Genomic DNA, 23,010 nt, shown 5'->3' on the forward strand with positions numbered 1-23,010 from the left:
ATTATGTGTTTTCTCTTGACTAATTCTGGATGCTTTTCACTGAAGTGCTGCTTTCAGTTGGTCTAACTGAGAGCAGTACTTGTTGGAATTAATCTTTGGTTTTCCAGAAGGAGCTCATAATAGAGGACTCCCTTCCAATCCCACCATATACACAACATCACCTTCTTTAGATGAAGACCGGCCTTTGGTGTGGTTGGTGGTGGTTCATTTCACTTGCCCCATTCTATGTTATTGTACAGTATCCACTTTTCATCCTCTGTCACAATTTGTTTTAAAAATGGAATGTTTTCATTATGTTTAAGTAGAGAATCGCACACGGAAATACAGTCAAGAAGGGTTTTTTTTTTTGCTTAACTTATGTGGAACCCAAATATCAAAGCGATGAACATAGCCAAGCTGGTGCAAATGATCTTCAGCGCTTGATCTGGATATTTTGAGTATGTCAGTTATCGCCTGTGTGGTATAACATTGGTTGTTCTCAATTAACGTCTCAATTTGATCGCTGTCAACTTCAACTGGTCTACCCGACTGTGGAGCATTGTCCAGTGAGAAATCTCCAGCACGAAACTTTGCAAACCACTCTTGACACATTCAATCAGTCACACATACACTGCACACATACACTGCACACATCTTTTTTTTGCATATCAGTTGCGTTTTTACCTTTCTTGAAATGATAAAGCATAATATGCCAAAAGTATTGCGTTTTTTCTTCCATCTTCAATATTAAAATGGCTACACAAAAATTCACCAATTTTGATAAGTTTTTTTAAAATGCACACTGGTATGACAGCTGTCACAATACAATCTAACAAAATTGTTTTGAATGAAGTTAAAGACAACTAAGTGTTACTAGAGCCATCTTAAGGAAAAAACCGAACGAACCTTTTGGCCAACCCAATACAATACAATGGTCATGGTTTGCTAATGGAGGGTGTAAAGGCTGCAGTGGAAACTCAGGGAAAAGAACCTCAGTTGGCCAAGGATGAGGGAAGGTTTCCTAGGGGAGTTGCATTTGCGCTGAGACTTGAAGATTGAGGAGGAATGTTCCAGAGTTCTGAGGGCCATCCCAGATGATGTAACAATATATGGAAAGGTTTAAAGGAATGACACATAAGGACAGATTTGGAGAATTACCTGTTGTTCACTTCTGTTGAGGCATTAAAAACAAGTAAATTGGGGAAAAGTAACCTGAAATGAGGCTGGACAGTACAGAAGCTGGAATATGAAAGGCTTTGTTCCCCATTCTAAGGAATCTTGACTTTGTCCTACAGTGTTTCTCAAAGTGGGGTTCATGAGGTCCCTATGAAAATTTTTATGTTTTTGCTTTTGTTTCAATGATAGTTTATTAATAATAATAAAATAGGAGAAGCTGCAATAAAAACATGTTCCAGATCATCTGGATGGCTAATTGACACACAATTTCAGTGCCCATATTTATGTTTATTAGTAAGCCGGCACTAAGCCAACAGAGGCGTGCCAGTTAGAGGCCAAAGGATATGCTGTTTAAACAAAGAGATCACTCTCACTGAGTAAAGTGGTGGGAGAACTGGGTCACCACATGGTATGCGGCAGTAAGGTTGACAAAATAACTCAAAATAATCCATGCCATCATGCTCTGAAACATATTCACATTGCAAAGGACAACTGAGTTTCACAAAACAATGTCATGTGTCTCATTAAATTAAAGCTGTTTACTTGAACACTGCTGGCTTTGTAGTTTTTTCATAATACATTTTTTTCCCTTTTGGTTTTATAGCATTACAAATATAAATGACTAGATAAGTGTATGTCTAGTTTCATGGTTTTTAAAATCAATTTAAGATTTAAGTAAACACTGGAATCTGCAGGGATTTTCTTTTTCTCTAAAATGGGTCTGTCCATTATCCAATTATGAAAGAGAAGGCCATTGAGATAGAATAAATTTGAGCATATTGGCGTAAGCCAATTACTGTGTTAGGAGACCACCTTGGCAATCACACAGAGGAAGGAAAGCCCAGGGACAGAATGGAGATGGAAAGACCTCTAAGGAGATGATTGCTGAGTTCTCTTATTAAAAGAACCCATTTGCTTGATCCAAGAGAGCTGCTCTCAGGCCAGAGTGCTGTGGAATTAAAATGCTGACCTGACAAGCAAAGCTGTACAGTGCCTCTGTTTCAGGGTATGCGGTATCTAGCCCGAAGATTCCCCAAACTTCTATATGTGTCATTTCATAGAGGATTCTGTGGTAATGCCAGTACTAAATTAGGGCGAAATCCCAGGTTTTACTACAGAGCCAAAAAAGTACACAAGAGAAGTTACTATGTATCTGGTAACAAAAAAGCAACCAGGACTATGGCATATAGTTCTGTAAGCCAGCTGGAGCTGAAATCTGTCTCTTCACCAAGCCATGTGTCACTGGGGCTGCATCTATCCAGGGAAGGTGACTTTTTCTAATTTACACGATGGCTGGATGAACTTGTCAAGCCAGGACCCTTGTAGAGGGCTGCATCTTCTGGAGGGGGCACCTTTTTCTAACTGCGTGAAGGTATTCTGTGGGCCAGCTGTGACTTAATCCCGATTTTCTGAAATTAAGTTCTGGTTTGTCATCATTATCACTCACCAAACCAGAACCCTCACAGTTCAATGAGGATAAAGGATTTTCTTCTTCCTGAAAGTGAAGTGTGTGACCTTCCCATAAAAAGGCATAGTACCAAGGCTCTCAGCAAATACAAAGAAATCGTTGCCCTCTGCTTACCTCAGGGGCCATCCAGAATGGGGTGCCGACAGATGTGTTTCTCCGCAGACGTGTACTGGTGAGTTGAGCTGAGACGCCTATAAGAAAAGGGTGTCACAATTCAGCAGTGAGCAGAAGATGATGCTAGACCAGGGGCTGGCAAACTTCTTCCATAAAGGGTCAGACAGAAAATATCTTAGGCTTTGCGAGCCTAAGGCTCTGTCACAGCTACTCAACTCTGCCATTGTAATGGAAAAGCAGCATAGACAACACAGACGCAAATGAGTGCAGCTGTGTTTCCACAAAAATTCATTTATGGATGCATAGTTTTCACGGTCATAAAATATTTTTCTTTTGATTTTTTCCCAACCATTTAAAAATGTAAAAACCATTCTTAGTTCACAGGCCGTACAAAAACAGGAGGCAGGTCAGATTCGGTTCACAGGCTGTAGTTTGCCAACCACTGTGTGGGAGCATATATCTATCTAAATCGAGCATTTCTACCATACTGCTGCAAAATTGGAATCAAAAGAAAACATCAAGAACTAGGATCAACCCAAAATACCTTCCTACTATATTTCCAAAATATTTCAGGTGATATCTTTCTTAAAATGGTGCCTCATTTGATGGAGGAAGAAAATTGGCATGTATTATCTATAACAGAGCATCAGTGTAGAAGTAAAAAGTTTTCAGTGCCTTATCTTACCTAGAAGGCTGGAAACCTGACATGAAAAATACATTTGTCAAATGGAAAAAGAAATTGACTAATAATATTATTATCTAGGGCTCAATGTTGAGGACCTGAATTTTAATATAATTCCAATGTACTCTGTCATAGTCTTAAGCCAGCTCTCTTCTTTATGCCATAATGGATGTAAAGGTACACTGGATTAGGAGTCAGAAGACCTGTTTCCCATCTCAATTACGTCTTTTCCTAACTGTATGACCTCAAGCAGACAACCTCACTCTGAGCCTCAGTTTTCTTACCTTCAAATTGGGGATAATGCTACTCATCACACCTAACACAAAGAGTTCTTCTTAAATACCAAGTAAGAGAACAGCTGTGGGGGCTTCCCTGGTGGTGCAGTGGATAAGAATCCGCCTGCCAATACAGGGAACACGGGTTTGAGCCCTGGTCCGGGAAGATCCCACATGCCGCGGAGCAACTAAGCCCATGCGCCGCAACTACTGAGCCTGCGCTCTAGAGCCCGTGAGCCACAACTACTGAGCCCGCGGGCCACAACTACCAAAGCCCACGCACCTAGAGCCCGTGCTCCAAAAGAGAAGCCACCGCAATGAGAAGCCCGTGCACCGCAACGGAGAGTAGCCCCCACTCGCTGCAACTAGAAAAAGCCTGCGCGCAGCAACGAAGACCCAATGCAGCCAAAAATAAATAAAATAAGTAAATTTTTTAAAAAATGGAACAACTGTGAAAATGATTTATAAATTGTAAAGTATTTTACAAATATAAGGTATTCTTTTATACCAAGCAAAATCTAATGCAGCCCTTAAGAGAATAACAATGGTGGCCACTAATGCTGTTGATAAGAACTTAGAAATCTGAATATGCTCATCAGCAAAAAACAGACCTTTAAAAACATTAGGCATAGATTTGCCAAGGACCATGGGTTGTTTTTTCAGGGTAGTTGTTATGCTAACTGCTTGCATTCCTTATTCTTTATTAGGAAGCCAAAGAGGGCTCTTTAAACTCTACTTAAACCCTCTGCAATTTTTCTTTGCTTTTTAGTAAATAAACCAATATACTTAGCGTAATTTCATTTATTTTTGAGTAATTTCTTCTGAGCAAATGATTCACTGATACATTTTAACACTGAATTCTTTCTTACCAATAAAACAATGAATATTCAAAATCATCAATCTTTTCTCCTACTACACTGACAATGATAAAGAACATTTTAAAAAGTGCTTCTGTAAATGGTTTCTCATTATTTATAACAATCATACTGAGGTACTAATTGTTGTTGAACCTGTTTAGAAGACTAAACCATTAGATAAACTTAAAAAGGAAAACCAAATGGTTTGTTGGTTTGTGACTATCAACACAGGAGTGTCACAAGCAGATATTTAATAGTTCTCTGGCCTTAGGTGATATTGCTCTGCGTTTCCTTTCACACTTCCATTTCCTGTTAATGTTTCCAGTTCAACCAGCCTCACATGTAACAGCAACAATCACAATTGAAAGGGATGTTAGCTTTCAGACCCAAAGGACCATTTTACCTTCTGCTCACTGGGAATAAGTATGCCTAAGGCTAGAGAAAATCATTTGAAAGACCAAACTGCTTTCTCTTTTCATATGCAAAAAAGAATAGACAAAATGTAAATTATAGACAATTGCCCTGAGATGTGAAATCCTTCCCAGAAAACCAGTTTTTCCCTCGAATTCTTCTTTTGAAACACTTTTATATTCTCTTTAAAAAAATTGCTTCTAAAGCTGAAAATAGATTAACAAACAGCATCTCCTAGGGTGATCCATCTGGTGAACCACCCCCCATTCTCCAGCCTGTGTGTGACTGGAAAGGCCCTCAGCCTATGGCGTAGAAGACAGGCTCCAGTCTTCTGAGACTGCAATAAATTGTTGCCTTTGGCTAAACCGCACACATCAAGAAAACAAACGACAAGCAGTCATTACCAAAGTCAACGAGCTTAACTCCTCCTCCTGTTGTCAGAAGAATATTATTCCCCTTGACATCACGGTGGATGATTCGGTTATTGTGCAAATGCTGAAGGCCCTGCATGGTGTCCCACCGCCACCAAACAACAGGAAAGAGAAAAGGAAAATTTGCATGGTTATTTTTAAACAGTTACCCTACTATTAAAAATCTAATCAAAGTCCACATTTGGCTACACCTCCCTGTTATACACCTTGCATATTATAGGGCAGTTTCCCCTTGTTAATATGCAATGGGGAGCCAACCAATGACAAATTGCCCCCTCTGCCCCCAGCTTGATGGACGTCCTTACCAAGAGGGCCCCATATAAGATGTATGAGATCACTGCTTCATCCAGCCGCTGGCCACACCTGAGTAGACCTTTGACAAGCTCAGTGACGGAGCCCCCATTACACAGCTGCAAGAAGAGGTGCCAGGGGAGAGAGACAGCAAGAGAACACAAACAAAAAGAAAAGAAAAGCACATTAAGAAGAAAAGCCCACTTATTACCGACTCAATGTAGTAAAATAAATTTGCAAATCACAAAACTCCAGGTCAGAACAATTAAACCTCACTTTTCCATTACACAATCAAATCTCATTCTCTGTGTGTGTGTGTGTGTGTGTGTGTGTGTGTGTGTGTTTATTCAAGGTGATGATTTATGAGTGAAAGTGCATGTCCAAAAATTTGATTTTTTAAATTGTTAAGTGAAATATAAAAGCACAAGACATTATTTAGAAATTAAAAAAAGAAAGCATATAAGGAATCATGGTGACTTATGGGATATTTTCATTTTACATGAATATTGTCTATTTTTTTAAAAACATGCATTTTGAAGGAAAGACTGAAAGAGGCAAGATGGATGCCCTTGACACTTAGGAGGGAATACATTTTATTTCAATCTCCCTGTCTCCACTGCTGGCACTGCAGGCAGCAGAAGCCCAACCAGCAGCTCCTTCTCGAGTTGCCACTGCACATCAAGTTTATGGAGTGGAGCTGCATCATATGTGTATTTAACCTTTTCATATTCAACTGTAGGAGTTCAGCACCTTTATGCTCTTCTTTTTTTATTCCTGTAATTAAAAACACTGTAAAAGTATATCATATTTGCTCTTTTTACGTATTATACATTACTGAGATTTGAGAATGCGTAAACCAGGCATACTATTCTTTCACAGCAATTTAAGGGTTTTCAAGGGTGATTTTGACTAAGTGCAGAAGGCAATGTGCCAGTTTGCGTTTGCTACATGCCATCTTAAATCAAGGGTTCTTAACTTGTTTCAGCAGGGCTTGTAAATACCTTGAAACTGTAGGCAGCATGTTGTATATGCATCTTGCACTTTTCTGCTGAGAAAATTCAGAGCTTTTGTTGGATACTCAGAGCACTCCTTGTCCTTATACAGGTTATGACCCTACTTTAGAAACCTAGGTTTCCTCCTGGCACTTTGTCTACAATCTGGGAAAGAGTTAACTAGTGAACAGTGGGGGGTCCTCTGGGTTGTGGCTGCTTGAGTCAACTGGCTTTTCATAAGCAAAGAAATGTGAGGAGCACAGATTAGCACCTTTGCTAAAAGAAGACACTCTTTATCAAGATAATAATACATTAGGATCTACTCGACTCTAATGAACATCTGCAAGATTTTAATAAATGGTGAGCAGGTGTTTTTGTTTGATGTGTGTATCGTTCCCCAGTACATATGCAGCAGATACCTTGCACACACATTAACAATCAAGATAAACTGGAAATGAATCTGTCCATGTTTTTACCATTTAAGTTGCTCTTAAACAATAGTACTTGACTAAAAATATAATACAAAATTAGGAATCTTTACAACTAGGATAAAATTACTATCTGTCAGGAATGATTCAGGAAGGAGCCAAGGACAGTGAAGTGCACTGAAGGCTATAATGGTCCCAACAGTGAAGTGCACTGAAGGCTACAATGGTCCCATGGGATTATATAAGTGTTCTTGGAATCCTCTCTCTACCAATGTCAGGAGTAACTTGTAACTCAACACTGATACCTCTCATGGTCCTAATGTTGAGTACCAGGATAATGTCTTCCAAAGGATTTCACATTCTTTTTATTTCAACTATGTCTTACATGACCCTGAAAGGGCACATAACATTCAATGTACAATCTAATACTCTCTTGAGCAGTGAATACATTTTCGGTGTCATGATTTGTAAAATAATCTTAAAAGCTAAGCTTTCGACAAATATATAATAATTTTCTCAGGAGTCCCCAAATTAGATTTATATTTCAAGTAACAAAAATTGGAGAACTGACCACAGAGTCAAATGATGATTATGAAAGAATGTAGGACATGACATGAGGGAAGTTCTCAACCCATAAAAAGAAAAGCTTTTCTGGGGCTGATGGCATAGAACTTGGAGAGCTTGAGAGAATAAGATTAGGGTGAGGATGCTCCCTCTTTGGGGTGGTTGGGTAAGGGGATAATGCTAATGAAACCATTTCTTATGAACCTCTTTTTACATGGAAATCTAAGGGGAGACCTCCTCACAGGAGCCTCATGCCAAAAAAGGGGTGTTCATGCTGAGTGGAATGGCAGTAGGGTATGGTGAGGTCCATCAAGGCTGGGATTCTAACAGTTCCCTACAGCCTGCTCATGACTTGCAGGAGATTCAGAACTTAATGCTCCATTTGGGTTCAGGGACAAGGCTACAGTCTGAATGAGAAGGAAAGACAGTGAGTGCAGACCTCACGATAAGAAGGAGTATCAGGGACCTGGGACATGGGGAGACACCAAAGGCATACAGTAGAAGGACTTAGGGTCACCAGTTGGAGGTCCCTGACCTCACTGCCATGGCTTTACATGACCATTTGCTGTATCCAAATCCAGATATCACCCAGGAGAAGGAAAGATGAACGGGGAAAGAGAAAACCACTAAAAAACTAAGTCCTTATCCAAGTGACTAAGCTTTGAACTGGATTGTGAAAATGGGATACAAATTCCCAGAACTTGACCCTTCCCAAAGAAGTCACTCTATGGACTAAGTTTAACAGGATAAGCTAAAATCAATTGTCTTCTCTAGGCAGGCTGGGGGCTCAAGAACAAAGTTGGGTTTAGTTATTAAAAAGAAAGTTATGTGCTGGGAAAACTGGACAGTTACATGTAAAAGAATGAAATTAGAACACTTCCTAACACCATACACAAAAATAAACTCAAAATGGATTAAAGACTTAAATATAAGGCCAGACACTATAAAACTCTTAGAGGAAAACACAGACAGAACACACTATGACATACATCACAGCAAGATCCTTTTTTGACTCATCTCCTAGAGAAATGAAAATAAACAAATGGGACCTAATGAAACTTAAAAGCTTTTGCACAGCAAAGAAAACCATAAACAAGACGAAAAGACAACCCTCAGAATGGGAGAAAATATTTGCAAACCAAGCAACTGACAAAGGATTAATCTCCAAAATATACAAGCAGCTCATGCAGCTCAATATCTAAAAAACAAACAACACAATCCAAAAATGGGCAGAAGACCTAAACAGACATTTCTCCAAAGAAGATATACAGATTGCCAAAAAACACGTGAAAGGATGCTCAACATCACTAATCATTAGAGAAATGCAAATCAAAACTGCACTGAGGGGCTTCCCTGGTGGTGCAGTGGTTGCTGATGCAGGGGACGCGGGTTCGTGCCCCGGTCCGGGAGGATCCCACATGCCGTGGAGCTGCTCGCCCGTGAGCCATGGCCGCTGAGCCTGCGCGTCCGGAGCCTGTGCTCCACAGCAGGAGAGGCCACAACAGTGAGAGGCCCGCATACCGCAAAAAAAAAAAAAAAAAAAAACTACACCAAGGTATCATCTCACACCAGTCAGAATGGCCATCATCAAAAAATCTACAAACAATAAATGCTGGAGAGGGTGTGGAAAAAATGGAACCCTCTTGCACTGTTGGTGGGAATGTAAATTGATACAGCCACTATGGAGAACAGTATGGAGGTTCCTTAAAAAACTAAAAATAGAACTACCATATGACCCAGCAATCCCACTACTGGGCATATACCCTGAGAAAACATAATTCAAAAAGTCATGTACTACAATGTTCATCGCAGCTCTATTTACAGTAGCCAGGACATGGAAGCAACCTAAGTGTCCATCGATAGATGAATGGATAAGGAAGATGTGTATACAATGGAATATTGCTCAGCCATAAAAAGAAACGAAATTGAGTTATTTGTAGTGAGGTGGATGGACCTAGAGTCTTTCATACAGAGTGAAGTAAGTCAGAAAGAGAAAAACAAATACCGTATGCTAACACATATATACGGAATCCAAAAAAAAAAAATGGTTCTGATGAACCTAGGGGCAGGACAGGAATAAAGATGCAGACATAGAGAATGGACTTGAGGACACGGGGAGGGGGAAATGTAAGCTGGGACGAAGTGAGAGAGTAGCACTGACATATATACACTACCAAATGTAAAATAGATAGCTAGTGGGAAGCAGCTGCATAGCACAGGGAGATCAGCTCGGTGCTTTGTGACCACCTAGAGGGATAGGGAGGGTGGAAGGGAGAGGCAAGAAGGAGGGGATATGGGGATATATATATACACATATAGCTGATTCACTTTGTTATACAGCACAAACTAACACACCATTGTAAAGCAATTATACTCCAATAAAGATGTTAAAAAAAAAAGAAAGTTACCTCTTTGTTCTCAATAGCTTGTGACTGCCCAGTTTATTACCCATTACTCAATCATGAACACAGTGCCTGCCCTCAAAGAGCTCAGCACCAGAAATGGACACAAGAGTAATAAGAGTGGCAGGTGGAAGAAAGGGTGTGCCCAAGGGGAGTGTGGGCACCGAAGAGAGAATGGCGACTTCTGTTGTGCTAGGGTGAGGAGGGAACAGTCTGGGAATCTTCCCAGAGGACGTAACACATACAATGAGTTTGAAGGACATAGGAACTTATGGCAGGTGAACAAGAAGAAGAGCATCCCTGGAAAGGGAACACCGTGTGCAAAGGAAGGGAGCACAGAAGAATGAGGGGGGAGGTAGTGTGTCTGTCTGCCTGTGCGTGTGTGTGTGTATGTGTCTATGTCTGTGTGTCTTTGAATTCTACATACTCTGCCACTGTTGGGACAAAGGGACAGAATCCTAGAGCAGGTAGACAGGGAAAAAAACGGGGTAACAGGGAATGACAGGTGAGCTCTTCTAAGAAGTGTGGGCTTTATTACTATACACATGCATATTATGATACCATAATATACCATTAGATAGGAGTGGTAAGCTATTGAGAGGTTTTAGGCAGGAGGTCTGTTCAGATTTCTAGAAAGATGACCTTGGTAGCAGATTGGAGGGTGGACAGAACAGGAAGACACAGGGAGCTGGACACCTGTTAGGAGGTGTTGAAGCAATTGAGAGAAGCAGGGTCAAAAAGTCAAGAGTCCTGAGGACAAAGAGTCAGGGACAGATATGGGGGACTTTTATGACATAGAATCGACAGGAATTTTGTACCAACTGGATAGAGAAAGTTAAGAAGAAACAGAGTCTAGGGATCTTGTGAGTATAAGAATAGCAATAAAGTTCTTTGATCCTCTAAAGCTAAAGGAGCAATAGACATGCAAGGCACTGTAACGCCTTTATCAGAACCACTTCTCAGCCTGGCTCCTGTCTCAGGGAGGCACATGCTTTACTGTACTGCAAGTACACTATTAAAATTCTACCCAGAGAACATTTAAATTAAGTGCTGGGTGATGATCCAAGCTAACTCAACCCTGGAATTTTCCCCTGAAACCTCATTTTAGTCTCTCTCTTGCCCTACTTTAAATCTGGCCATTTCTGCAACGAGAGCCTATTCAGTGGCATTTTATATAGGTAGCCAACTTATAAACTTTCTTCATAGCTCTAGAACCTACGGAGGGACTAAGAGCTGCCATTTTGTCAGCAGGATCAAAACTCAGCTGTGGATTTAAGAACAACAAAAGGATTAGACTCGGTTGGTGCCTTTTGTTCACTAAATGTCAGAGTTTAAGAATTGTCTGACTTGTGGTTCAAAGAAACATATAAATGAACTGCTCAGGGCACCTTTACAGGAAGAGGTCCTGTGAAGCTGATTAGCCCACCAGCAAGGTTTTAAAGGGCAGCCCGTGGGTTACAGGGAAAGGACTTTGGGTACCTGGATATAAAAAAGGAAAGCAAAAAAAAAAAAAAAAAAAAAGGAAAGCAGGTACGTACTGACAATTGTCTAATCGGAGTAAATAGTGAGATGGACTGAACATTTTAAAAGCATGACAAGGAACTATATTTAAATACATCAAATAAAATAATCCCCTTAGAGTTGTAAGAAGGCAGCCAAGCCTCCTACCCCACCCCTGAGGGTTGGCACCTGCAGCCTTTTATTCCTGCCCACTCTGCCAGCCATCAGACTCAAATACAGAGGTAGGTCTCCATCCCTGCACTCCTCCCGACGCCCTCAGCATTCAGGAAATGTGGCAGCTGGATGCATCTAGAACTTAACAAGCATTTTACTCCAAACCAAGAAAAATAGAAAAATCATTTACATTCCACATCTATTTTCTAAAACATCGTTGAATATTGATTCAATCACAGTATGTGCATTTGCTATGACGGCCATAATTTCAAGCAACAAAATGTTCCTTGCTCAATAAGCCACCAACTTTCCTCCATGTTATTAACGAATGGCCCATGCAACACAATCACCAGACCTTTATTCTAGTCAAAAGTGCAACTTTCAAGTAGGTTCTATACTGGCATGTTGATTTGCCCTAGTCAGATGGCAGAATTAAGAGGAATTTCTTTTCAGTGCTCTTTTGTTTGGTTGACTTTATCTTTCAAGGGTGTTAGGGTCTACAGAGGGCATAAAGCAAAAGTCAAGGATCGTCAAAATTACTCTGGAAGATGCCTTAGGGAGCACCGTGTTGGACATTGCCCACCTCTCAGGAAGGCCAAGCAACATAGTTTTCCTCCACACTGTTGGGAGAGATTGTGTTTATTTTACTGATACCAGATAAAGTCATTGGCCTGCACCTAGAAGAATGAAGACGATGTCACTTGAAACTCTGGAGCTCCAGTCAGGGGGGTTGGGGGGAAAATGCTCACACTATGAGGCAGGAGGGCCCCAAGACTCCCGCCTCCCATTTCAGCCTCTCTCCAGGGCACATGCACAGACCGGTGGTTGGGCAGAATTGCTCCCACACCTCAGCTCTTCACGTTCTCTTGCTTTTGCTGAACGCAGAGAGCGCATAAATATCGGATGCACCTCGGTTACATTTCACAGTTCTTCCCTTCTCCACTCCCAACTGTTCTGTACTTTCCTCCTGACCCCCAACACTCCAGTGACTCTCATTCTAGAACCCGGCCAGAACCTGCCATCTGAGTCAGTGTTCAGTGCTCCAGGGCTTTCTAACCATCTCTGGCCAATCAAAACATGCCAGAGCTACATTCCAGGCCATCAGTGTCCTGCTAGGACCCTGACTTGTTAACGTGATAAACTTGACTCATGCCACAATATCAATGGGTGAAAATGGTTTTAAGTGCTAACTTGCAATGATATTGGGGCCCAGACTGGACTTTCTAGGGCCTTATATAAATGCAAAAACTGAACAGAGATATCTTTTTTCCCCCCTTCTGGCTTAGATACTGAACTTACACAAAGACCTCTGAGAGGAAAAAACAGGTTAAAAAATAATTCTTTTATCTGGTTTTAAAATATAAGGAGGTTTTTTTGTTTTTGTGTTTTTTACTTTACATTCTCATTTACTAACACTCTAAACTCTAAACCATTTCTTTTAAGTTGAATGTGATTCAGGCTGAAATAGTATTTATGGGCTGAAGGTTTTATACTGAAAGGAAAAGAGAAAATGTACTTCATGTCTTAGCACATACTAGGTATTTTTTCTGAAATATGGTGCTTTTTTTTATATGAGGTTTTTAAAAAATTTATTTGTTTTATTTATTTATCTTTGGCTGCGTTGTGTCCTCATTGCTGTGCATGGGCTTTCTCTAGTTGCGGTGAGTGGGGGCTACTCTTGGTTGTGGTACGCGGGCTTCTCATTGCAGTGGCTTCTCTTGTTGTGGAGTACAGGCTCTAGGCGTGTGGGCTTCAGTAGTTGTGGCACACAGGCTCAGTAGTTGTGGCTCACAGGCTCAGTAGTTGTGGCTCGCAGGCTCCAAAGTGCAGGCTCAGTAGTTGTGGTGCACGGGCTTAGTTGCTCCATGGCATGTGGGATCTTCCCGGACCAGGGATTGGACCCGTGTCCCCTGCATTGGCAGGCAGATTCTTAACCACTGTGCCACCAGGGAAGCCTCTGGTGCTTTTTCTTAAAAGTCTAATTTCTTATCATGTTTCATTTAGGTGAGACATAATAGAACTTACAGATTTTCCAAATTTAATATTAATTTAGAATAAAACTTATTCACAAATTTTCCAAAACATTATTATGTATGAGTGTTTTCTGTCCATATTTTTCTCCTATAGTAGGTGTCTGTTATGCAAGAAGGCTTTGGTTTGCTTTCTGCTAACAATTAGTAATTAATTTCTGAAATGACACTTTTATTTGCTTTTGTTTTCAGAGTTGTGGTGATTTAAGAGGGTTATTAATAATTTTTCTATCCTCAAGAATTGCTCTGTGGAATAGCTTCTCCCTGGTCCTTTCACCACATTCAGGCAAGAAAAGAGCAAAGGCAACATAAGTTTAATCTCAATATACAGGATGAGGGGAGCAATATTAAACAGATAATAATTTTATTGTACAAGTCTCCTAAAGCACTCCTAAAAAAGTTGCAGACGGAGCAACATGGTCAAGGTGCTGTGTGGACTGTCATTATCTTCCAGCTGTGTGTCTGTGTCTGTGTCTGTGTGTGTGTGCTAATTCTGTGCTAAAGCAGTTCCTGTGTAATCAGGAACTGCTGCCATTTTAACCAGAGATTCCAAGTCTGTATTCCCCGGACCCAGCAGACAGCAACAGCACAGGATGGGAGAAAAGTGCTGAAGTGCTGTCCTCCTCCAGTTCTGCCATATAACTCATATGGGACCATCGGCATGTCACTCCTTCTTTGGGTCTCTGTTCCTCAGCTGAACACCAGGAGAGTGACAGAAGGAAGGCCGAGGTCCCTGTCAGTTCTAGGAGCCCAGGAATCCCTGTGTCTACAAGCATACTGGAGGTACTGGACATACCTACCCCAGCTGCCTGGCATGGATGGCCCATTCCTGGACAGAAAAGATTGAGGACATCTGGTTCCCCATGCCAGCAACTTTGGCATGGGCCAACACAACCTGCAAAGGGCATAATATCAGCATATTGTATTGCTGAGGTATGAATAATTCAGTGTGTCGAGCAACCTCATTATCTGTACTTAGTCACCCTGAAAAAGCAAGAGACAGTCGCAGGGGAGCATTTGCACAAGGCTCAGTTCATAGTTCTGGGCTCTTTCTCATCTTTCAAGGCTATGTGTGGCCCTTTCTGGCTGCCTGGGCTGTGCCTGAGGGACTAACATTTGGTGACTCCTCATCAGTAAGAGCAATTATTCTCCAGGTGGTGGCAGGTCTGAGCAGCCCACCTACTCTCCTGGTAAAATGGAGGGAGGGAAGGTCCCATTTCAGGCCCTGGAAAATCCCTGGAAGTTCAGTTTTCTATATCCGAATGCAGAGTCTTTGAGTCGGTGGTAAAGTGAAAAGAAACTAAAACTTCTCGGTCACTGTACTTACATTATTAAATTATAATGAAGTTTAAAACACTGAGATCTCACAGAGCTTAAGAAGAATACAATCAGGGCTTCCCTGGTGGCACAGTGGATAAGAATCTGCCTACCAATGCAGAGGACACAGGTTCAATCCCTGGTCTGGGAAGATCCCACATGCCGCAGAGCAACTAAGCCCGTGTGCCACAACTACTGAGCCCACGTGCCACAACTACTGAAGCCCACGTACTTAGAGCCTGTGCTCCACAAGAGAAGTCACCATAATGAGAAGCCCGCACACCACAACAAAGAGTAGCCCCCGCTCTCCACAACTAGAGAAAGCCTGCGTGTAGCAATGAAGACCCAACGCAGCCAAAAATAAATAATTTTTTAAAAAATTTTAAAAAAAGAATATAATCAGAGACCCTAGAAACAATACTTTCCATATCTCATGAAAATGAGCATTAAAAAATTAATGTTATTCTAGAGCTTCATTGGCAGGATAAAATCTATAATATTCCCAGGGAGGGAGTGGGGAATAATAAAACCCAAAAGGTGATACTATGAGAATATGTTATGTGACTTAACCAGCCAACTAAACAGACAAAGATGATTTCTGAAAACCAAAACCCCTTACATCTTTATATTCTGAAGAAGGCAATTGATGTGACAGAAATGTTCCCTGCAGATTATTCCATTTGAATACAAGTGAATTCCCCATACATTGTTGCCATGGCAGCCAGTATATATTGCCTCATGGCCAGGCCCGCCCAGAGCCAGGTGGAAGGTTTTCGACAAGAGACCCCAGACAGTGAATTGAGGTCTGATTTCTCCTTTGTTGCTTCTCTCTTAAAGCTTTCACACATGTCCCCGTGCTCATGGATCACACATGTGACCTCAGGCATGGAGGCTGGTTCAGAGGGGCAGAGTCCAGGACAGATCAGGGTGGACCTATACCCACCCTGAGGCAATACAATAGACCTGTCCTAATATACTAATTTCATATCTTGTCATCGTGTCTTTGCCATGTTAGTTCCATGGAGGAATTGTATTTGTGGGGAAGGGACTCTTTTGCATCCAGTTACATACATTCATTCCCATTAAGAAGGCAAAAAAAGGCAAGACTACACTGGATATAGTGGTGCTCCCTTTAGATTCTCTCTTCAAAGCAGACGCTGCCAGGAATATCAGCTGCTCCCTGCTCCCAAGTCCCAGTGGCACCTCTCACCAGGAATAGTGCCCAACTACAGGGAACTGCCTTCCCCAAGGCCACACCCCCTCCCAGGGTGGCATGCACCAAGTGATTGGCTCTTGTAGAGATAAAATCCAGGACAACCCTACAAGAGGATCCCAGGTCGTCTTCTCCCTGAGGATGGGCTGAGACCTCTGCAACCACACTGATGTTTAATGTCTCCCTTGCCCAATCCCACCTTCCTTGCACATCTAGCTCCTGTAAGAACTCTCCAATAAACATTCCATACACAATTCTCAGAGTCCGTTTTCAGGAAACCCAACCTAAGATGAGGATAAATGAACATGAATGTGCTGATTCAAACTTGGCAACCAAGTAAATCTTGGGTTAACAATTTTTGAAAATGAGTTGCATCAATTGGAACATGTTTTCTGTGAAATTTTCCCAGCCTAGGGTAGAAAATAACCTTTTCCAACTGTGTTCCTGTATTCACTGAATTAGAAGAAGATTATTAAACCTTACAAGCAGAGAAACGTGCACATTTTCAGCACACAGCCTACCCATAAGAACGTGGAGAACACCACATCTGGTAAGGTACCTGTGCCATGCAGGAGAGACCGCCTCCCCAGATGTGCATCTTACACTATTTAGGCAACAATGAGTCTGCTCACCTCTGGTGCTCTGTTTGAATTGCTGGTTACCCAATGGGAGCCTCTTACCTCCAGGACCAGCCACAGCTGTCCTCCCACACCGTGATCTGCTTTGTAAAACATCCCATAAAACTTTACAACGTTGGGGTGATTCGGAAGAAACTGCAAAATGTTGTATTCTGCCTCAATCTCCTCATCCATATCCTACACAAGGTAAAAAGTGCATGGCTGGATTCAGTATAATGTGCGAGGAAGGGTACAGGAATGATATCACGATCAAGTAACCATTTAATAAAGCGTATGTAGTCTGTGTTTTTAATGTAATCATTACCATATCTTGAAAATACCTAACAATGGACATTCAGATACCAACTAAAGCCTTCTAACTGTTATATCAATAAATGTCTTCATTATATATTCTTAATAATAATATTATAAATATCTTTTTTTAAATTTAAAAATGTCTGAATTTTCAAAGCAATTAAGGAGAAGTAGCTCAAAGGGACCCAACCAGGATAGGACACTTACAACTTCACTGTGGTAAACAGTGCACAGCATTATAGGCTCAGTATTCAGTGCTCTGAAATAGGATGCCAGGCTAAGATGACTGAATACCACAAGTCTGGGTCACTTTGTAACTTACAGAGAGATCAGCCTCTGTATAAACCTAACAAATCACTCTTTCCAAGAGAATAACATTTGAAGAGTCCAGGGGACCAAAATCAAAACAATAGTAAAATGGACAAAAGAGAAAATCAAGGGAAGTTTTAACTCCAAATGGAGTCCCTTCATTCAGATAGGCTAAGGAGTCATAACTCATTTTGAGATTTCATGCCAGGTTTCATTATCCCTAGAAAATCATCCCCAGAACAAAGAAAGAAGTTGAAAGCTCAGTGTGTATGAAACACTATATTGTGGTTATAATTTATAACTGTTACTTACACTGATTGGATCTAGAATTTTTACTGCAGCCAGGCTCCCATCTCTCTTGTTAGTTACTTTGTAGACCTTGCCATAGGTGCCTTTACCTATGGTCTCTACAATTTCCCAGGTATCTGTGGGATCTGGAAGCGATTCAAGTCCAAGCATCGTGGCGCTGTAATGAAACAATCCATACAGATGTTTCCTAGTGGGAAGAAAAGTTTGTTATGTGCAACAGATCACAGGATTAGTGGCACTGGGCTTTTGAAACAAGAATATTTTTATTTCTTCAGAATCCAATGGCACATTAAAAGGATCACACACCATGATCAAGTGGGGTTTATCCCAGGAATGCAAGGATTCTTCAACATATGCAAAACAATCAATGTGATACACCATATTAACAAACTGAAGGAGAAAAACCATATTATCATCTCAATAAATGCAGAAAAAGCTTTCAACAAAATTCAACACCCATTTATGATAAAAACCCTACAGAAAGTAGGCATAGAGGGAACTTACCTCAATATAATAAAGGCCATATATGACAAACCCACAGCCAACATCATTCTCAATGGTGAAAAACAAACCATTTTCTCTAAGATCAGGAACAAGACAAGGCGGTTGTCCACCCTAACCACTATTATTGAACATAGATTTGGAAGTTTTAGCCACAGCAATCAGAGAAGAAAACAGAAATAAAATGAATCCAAATCAGAAAAGAAGAAGAAAGCTGTCACTGTTTGCAGATGACATGATACTATACACAGAGAATCCTAAAGAGGCTACCAGAAAACTACTAGAGCTAATCAATGAATTTGGTAAAGTAGCAGGATACAAAATTAAAGCACAGAAATCTCTTGGATTCCTATACACTAATGATGACAAATCTGAAAAAGAAATTAAGGAAACACTCCCATTTACTACAGCAACAAAAAGAATAAAATACCTAGGAATAAACCTACCTAAGGAGACAAAAGACCTGTATGCAGAAAACTAAAAGACACTGATGAAAGAAATTAAAGATGATACAAATAGATGAAGAGATATACCACATTCTTGGATTGGAAGAATCAACATTGTGAAAATGACTATACTACCCAAAGCAATCTACAGATTCAATGCAATCCCTATCAAATTACCAATGGCATTTTTCACAGAACTAGAACAAAAAATTTTACAATTTGTATGGAAACACAAAACACCCCACATAGCCAAAGAAATCTTGAGAAAGAAAAACGGAGCTGGAGGAATCAGGCTCCCTGACTTCAGACTATACTACAAAGCTACAGTAATCAAGACAGTATGGTACTGGCACAGAAACAGAAATATAGATCAATGGAACAGGATACAAAGCCCAGAGATAAACCCACACACATACGGTCACCTTATTTTTGATATAGGAGGCAAGAATATACAATGGAGAAAAGACAGCCTCTTCAATAAGCGGTGCTGGGAAAACTGGACAGCAACATGTAAAATAATGAAATTAGAACACTCCTTAACACCATACACAAAAATAAACTCAAAATGGATTAAAGACCTAACTGTAAGGCCAGACACTATAAAATACTCTTAGAGGAAAACATAGGCAGAACACCCTATGACATAAATCACAGCAAGATCCTTTTTGACCCACCTCCTAGAGAAATGGAAATAAAAACAAAAATAAATAAATGGGACCTAATGAAACTTAAAATCTTTTGCACAGCAAAGGAAACCATAAACAAGACCAAAAGACAACCCTCAGAATGGGAGAAAATATTTGCAAACCAAGCAACTGACAAAAGATTAATCTCCAAAATTTACAAGCAGCTCATGCAGCTCAATATCTAAAAAACAAACAACACAATCCAAAAATGGGCAGAAGACCTAAATAGTCATTTCTCCAAAGAAGATACAGATTGCCAACAAACACATAAAAGGATGCTCAACATCACTAATCATTAGAGAAATGCAAATCAAACCTACAATGAGGTATCACCTCACACTGGTCAGAATGGCCATCATCAAAAAATCTACAAACAATAAATGCTGGAGAGGGTGTGGAGAAAAGGGAACCCTCTTGCACTGTTGGTGGGAATGTAAATTGATACAGCCACTATGGAGAACAGTATGGAGGTTCCTTAAAAAACTAAAAATAGAACTACCATATAACACAGCAATCCCACTATTGGGCATATACCCTGAGAAAACCATAATTCAAAAAGAGTCATGTACCAAAATGTTCATCGCAGCTCTATTTACAATAGCCAGGACATGGAAGCAACCTAAGTGTCCATCAACAGATGAATGGATAAAGAAGATGTGGCACATATATACAATGGAATATTATTCAGCCATAAAAAGAAATGAAAGTGAGTTATTTGTAGTGAGGTGGATGGACCTCGGATCTGTCATACAGAGTGAAGTAAGTCAGAAAGAGAAAAACAAATACCGTATGCTAACACATATATATGGAATCTAAAAAAAAAAAAATGGTTCTGAAGAAACTAGGGGAAAGACAGGAATAAAGACGCAGATGTAGAGAACGGGCTTGAGGACACGGGGAGCGGGAAGGGTAAACTGGGATGAAGTGAGAGAGTGGCACGGACATATATACACTACCAAATGTAAAATACATAGCTAGTGGAAAGCAGCTGCACAGCACAGGGAGATCAGCTCGGTGCTTTGTGACCACCTAGAAGGGTGGGATAGGGAGGGTGGGAGGGAGACGCAAGAGGGAAGAGATATGGGGATATATGTATACATATAGCTGATTCACTTTGTTATAAAGCAGAAACTAACACACCATTTTGAAGCAATTATACTCCAATAAAGATGTTTAAAATAAAAGAGTATTTTTATTTCTTAACCAGCGACCTTGTGGTACTTTTCTCTCTCTCTATCTCTTTTTTTTTTTAATTTCCCCCTTCTATTTTAAGTAGATTTTTTTTAATGAGGGATATGAAGCCTCCTTAAGGAATGGGGGTAGAAGATGGAAGGGTGGGCAACATGACTCTGAAACATCTTGAAAAACACAGTTCTAAAAAGGGAAATTATATCCGCACAGCAGGAGGGAGTAAAAGGGCCAAAGAAGATGTCCAGTCATGACCAGACAATTGTCGTTCTAAGTTGCGGACTGGTGGCTGCTGCTGCAGAGAAAATAGCTGAAAGCCAGGGGTCTGAGACTATGTACCCAGGTTATAGTAACCTTGACCAGACCTCTCTGATGGTCACTAGAAACTAGTGTCTATGTGCAAAGTCTGGGCTGTTAAGAAGGAGGATCTGGTGCCTGTACCAGGCACTGAAACCATGTACAAACCCTTGTGTCCCTGTCCTTTGAAGCAGAAGGCTTATGTTTAGTCTTCCAGGCCTCCCTTGAGTCTCAAAAGACTGGCTCAAGAGTTAATGATTAGGAAATGTGAAGATGTAGAAACAAAGAACAGCTGTTGGGCCAGGAAATTGGTAACAATTTAGACTATAAATCCACCACATAGCAGAATCACCAAACTCCTAGTTCCCTGAAAGGTATGGACAAAGGCCTGACACACATTCTTAAGCTGTTTTTACAGGAAGCAGAGCCCCACCAGATGAAAACTGCTGACCACAAGAACACAGACCCTGGACCGGTTGAAACCAGAGGTTGGTATGCTTAAAACTTCACCTTGATGCCAACCAATCCAAGAACTGTGCACGAGCTGATCACGCACCCTGCAGCTCCCTCCCTCACACTGCCTTTAAAACCCCTTCCCTGAAAGCCATCAGGGATTTTGGGTCTTTTGAGCATGAACTGCCGATTCTCCTTGCTTGGCGCCCTGCAATAAATGCTGTATTTTCCTTCACCACAACCAGTGTCTGTAGATGGCTTTGCCATGCCCAGGTGATCAGACCCAAGTTTGGTTTGGTAACAGCATCAGTCAGTGCACAGTATCCATTGCCATCCATGTCTTGGGTCCTGCAAGGATTAGCCAAGCCCAGATCCCATCCATACAGCAACAGCCTACTGTGGGAACCACACTGAATGGTTAACCAGAAGTTGCAAACTCACTCTGCCTTAGCAGTACTATACTGAATAAGGACATGGCCCTGTGGAATTTAAGTACCAGCAGCAAGCTTGGCAGGCAAACAAAGTCACCCGAGACTGATCCCACGAAAAAGTCCCTTCAAGTGTAGTTACTCCAAGGCTAGAAGAGGGGTCCCAACCCTAGGCTGCTTCTAACCCCAAGGGAGGGACCATCAGCTCCAACACAAGCAGCCACAGCATCCAATCCCCATGCTGTGGCTTGGTGTCCACCCAAGGTGAGCACTTCTGCCTCATGCTGGGCAATCCAATTTGCACTTCTAATTCTAATTATCTTCTAAACTGCATTCTCTCAAGACACAGCCTTTTGACTTGGAACAAAAATCCATTATTTAACCCTTACCCTTTCTGATGGGGGCATTTCAAAGATATTGAAAACCATTACCAAAACAAAAGAAAACAAAATCCCAATAGCTGTTGTGTTGATACTGGAAGGGAATCTGTCTTTCCAGAGTTCACCCGGCAGGCATACCGTGCTCTAAAGGGGTCTCCAACCAGCACCTAAAGAACCCAGGCCAGGCTCACACTGAGTTGAGACAATGACCCTAAAAGGTCGGCTGGTCAAATGACTCCTGCCTTTCATCCGCTGGTTTCAAGATTCTAACTAACTCTAACCTTTCCTCCTGGCCAGTGTTTCACAAAATCCATCTTTCTCAGCAAATGCCTCACAATTCTTGCCATATGTGTACATTACCTGTGCTATTAGTTACTAAATACATTTAAATTATTTGCTTTTTCATATAAATAAATGTCTTTTTAAAAAAATATTTTGGGCATGCCGTGCAGCATGCAGGATCTTAGCTCCCCAACCAGGGATCAAACCCATGCCCCTTGCAGTGGAATTGTGGAGTCTTAACCACTGGACTGCCAGGGAAGTCTCATAAATGTCTTTTAAAGGCACTTTATATCTCTACCCTAAATCATTTGCCATATATCAAAATTAACAGCAAAAAGATGATTATGCTAAAAACAACAATTGTTCAAGTCCAGCCAGATACTGCTGCCCTCTGTTCTTTTGCAAAAAGGGAGATCATGGAGTGATGGGGTAGAATTAAAGCCTAGTACAAACTTTTCCCTTAACGTCATCAGAAGACGTGAAAAAGAATTAGCA

At 41.0% G+C, this 23,010-nt stretch overlaps 1 protein-coding gene across 1 annotated transcript in view; it reads right to left on the minus strand.

The window, feature by feature from the left end:
- The window catches only part of LOC115850501 (myosin-IIIb), a 114,852-nt gene that overhangs the window by 16,774 nt on the left and 75,068 nt on the right, over nt 1–23,010 (minus strand). Inside the window, exons 2-6 of the mRNA XM_060301486.2 lie at nt 17,858–18,041; nt 16,985–17,119; nt 5,699–5,803; nt 5,367–5,466; nt 2,738–2,814 (exon numbers count right to left, since the gene is read on the minus strand). Of these exons, the coding sequence (XP_060157469.1) occupies nt 2,738–2,814; nt 5,367–5,466; nt 5,699–5,803; nt 16,985–17,119; nt 17,858–18,004 (564 nt within the window). The 5' untranslated portion in view covers nt 18,005–18,041. The remainder of the gene's footprint in view (nt 1–2,737; nt 2,815–5,366; nt 5,467–5,698; nt 5,804–16,984; nt 17,120–17,857; nt 18,042–23,010) is intronic.

The sequence above is a fragment of the Globicephala melas genome, chromosome 7, assembly GCF_963455315.2.
Source record: "Globicephala melas chromosome 7, mGloMel1.2, whole genome shotgun sequence".
Taxonomy (NCBI): domain Eukaryota; kingdom Metazoa; phylum Chordata; class Mammalia; order Artiodactyla; family Delphinidae; genus Globicephala; species Globicephala melas.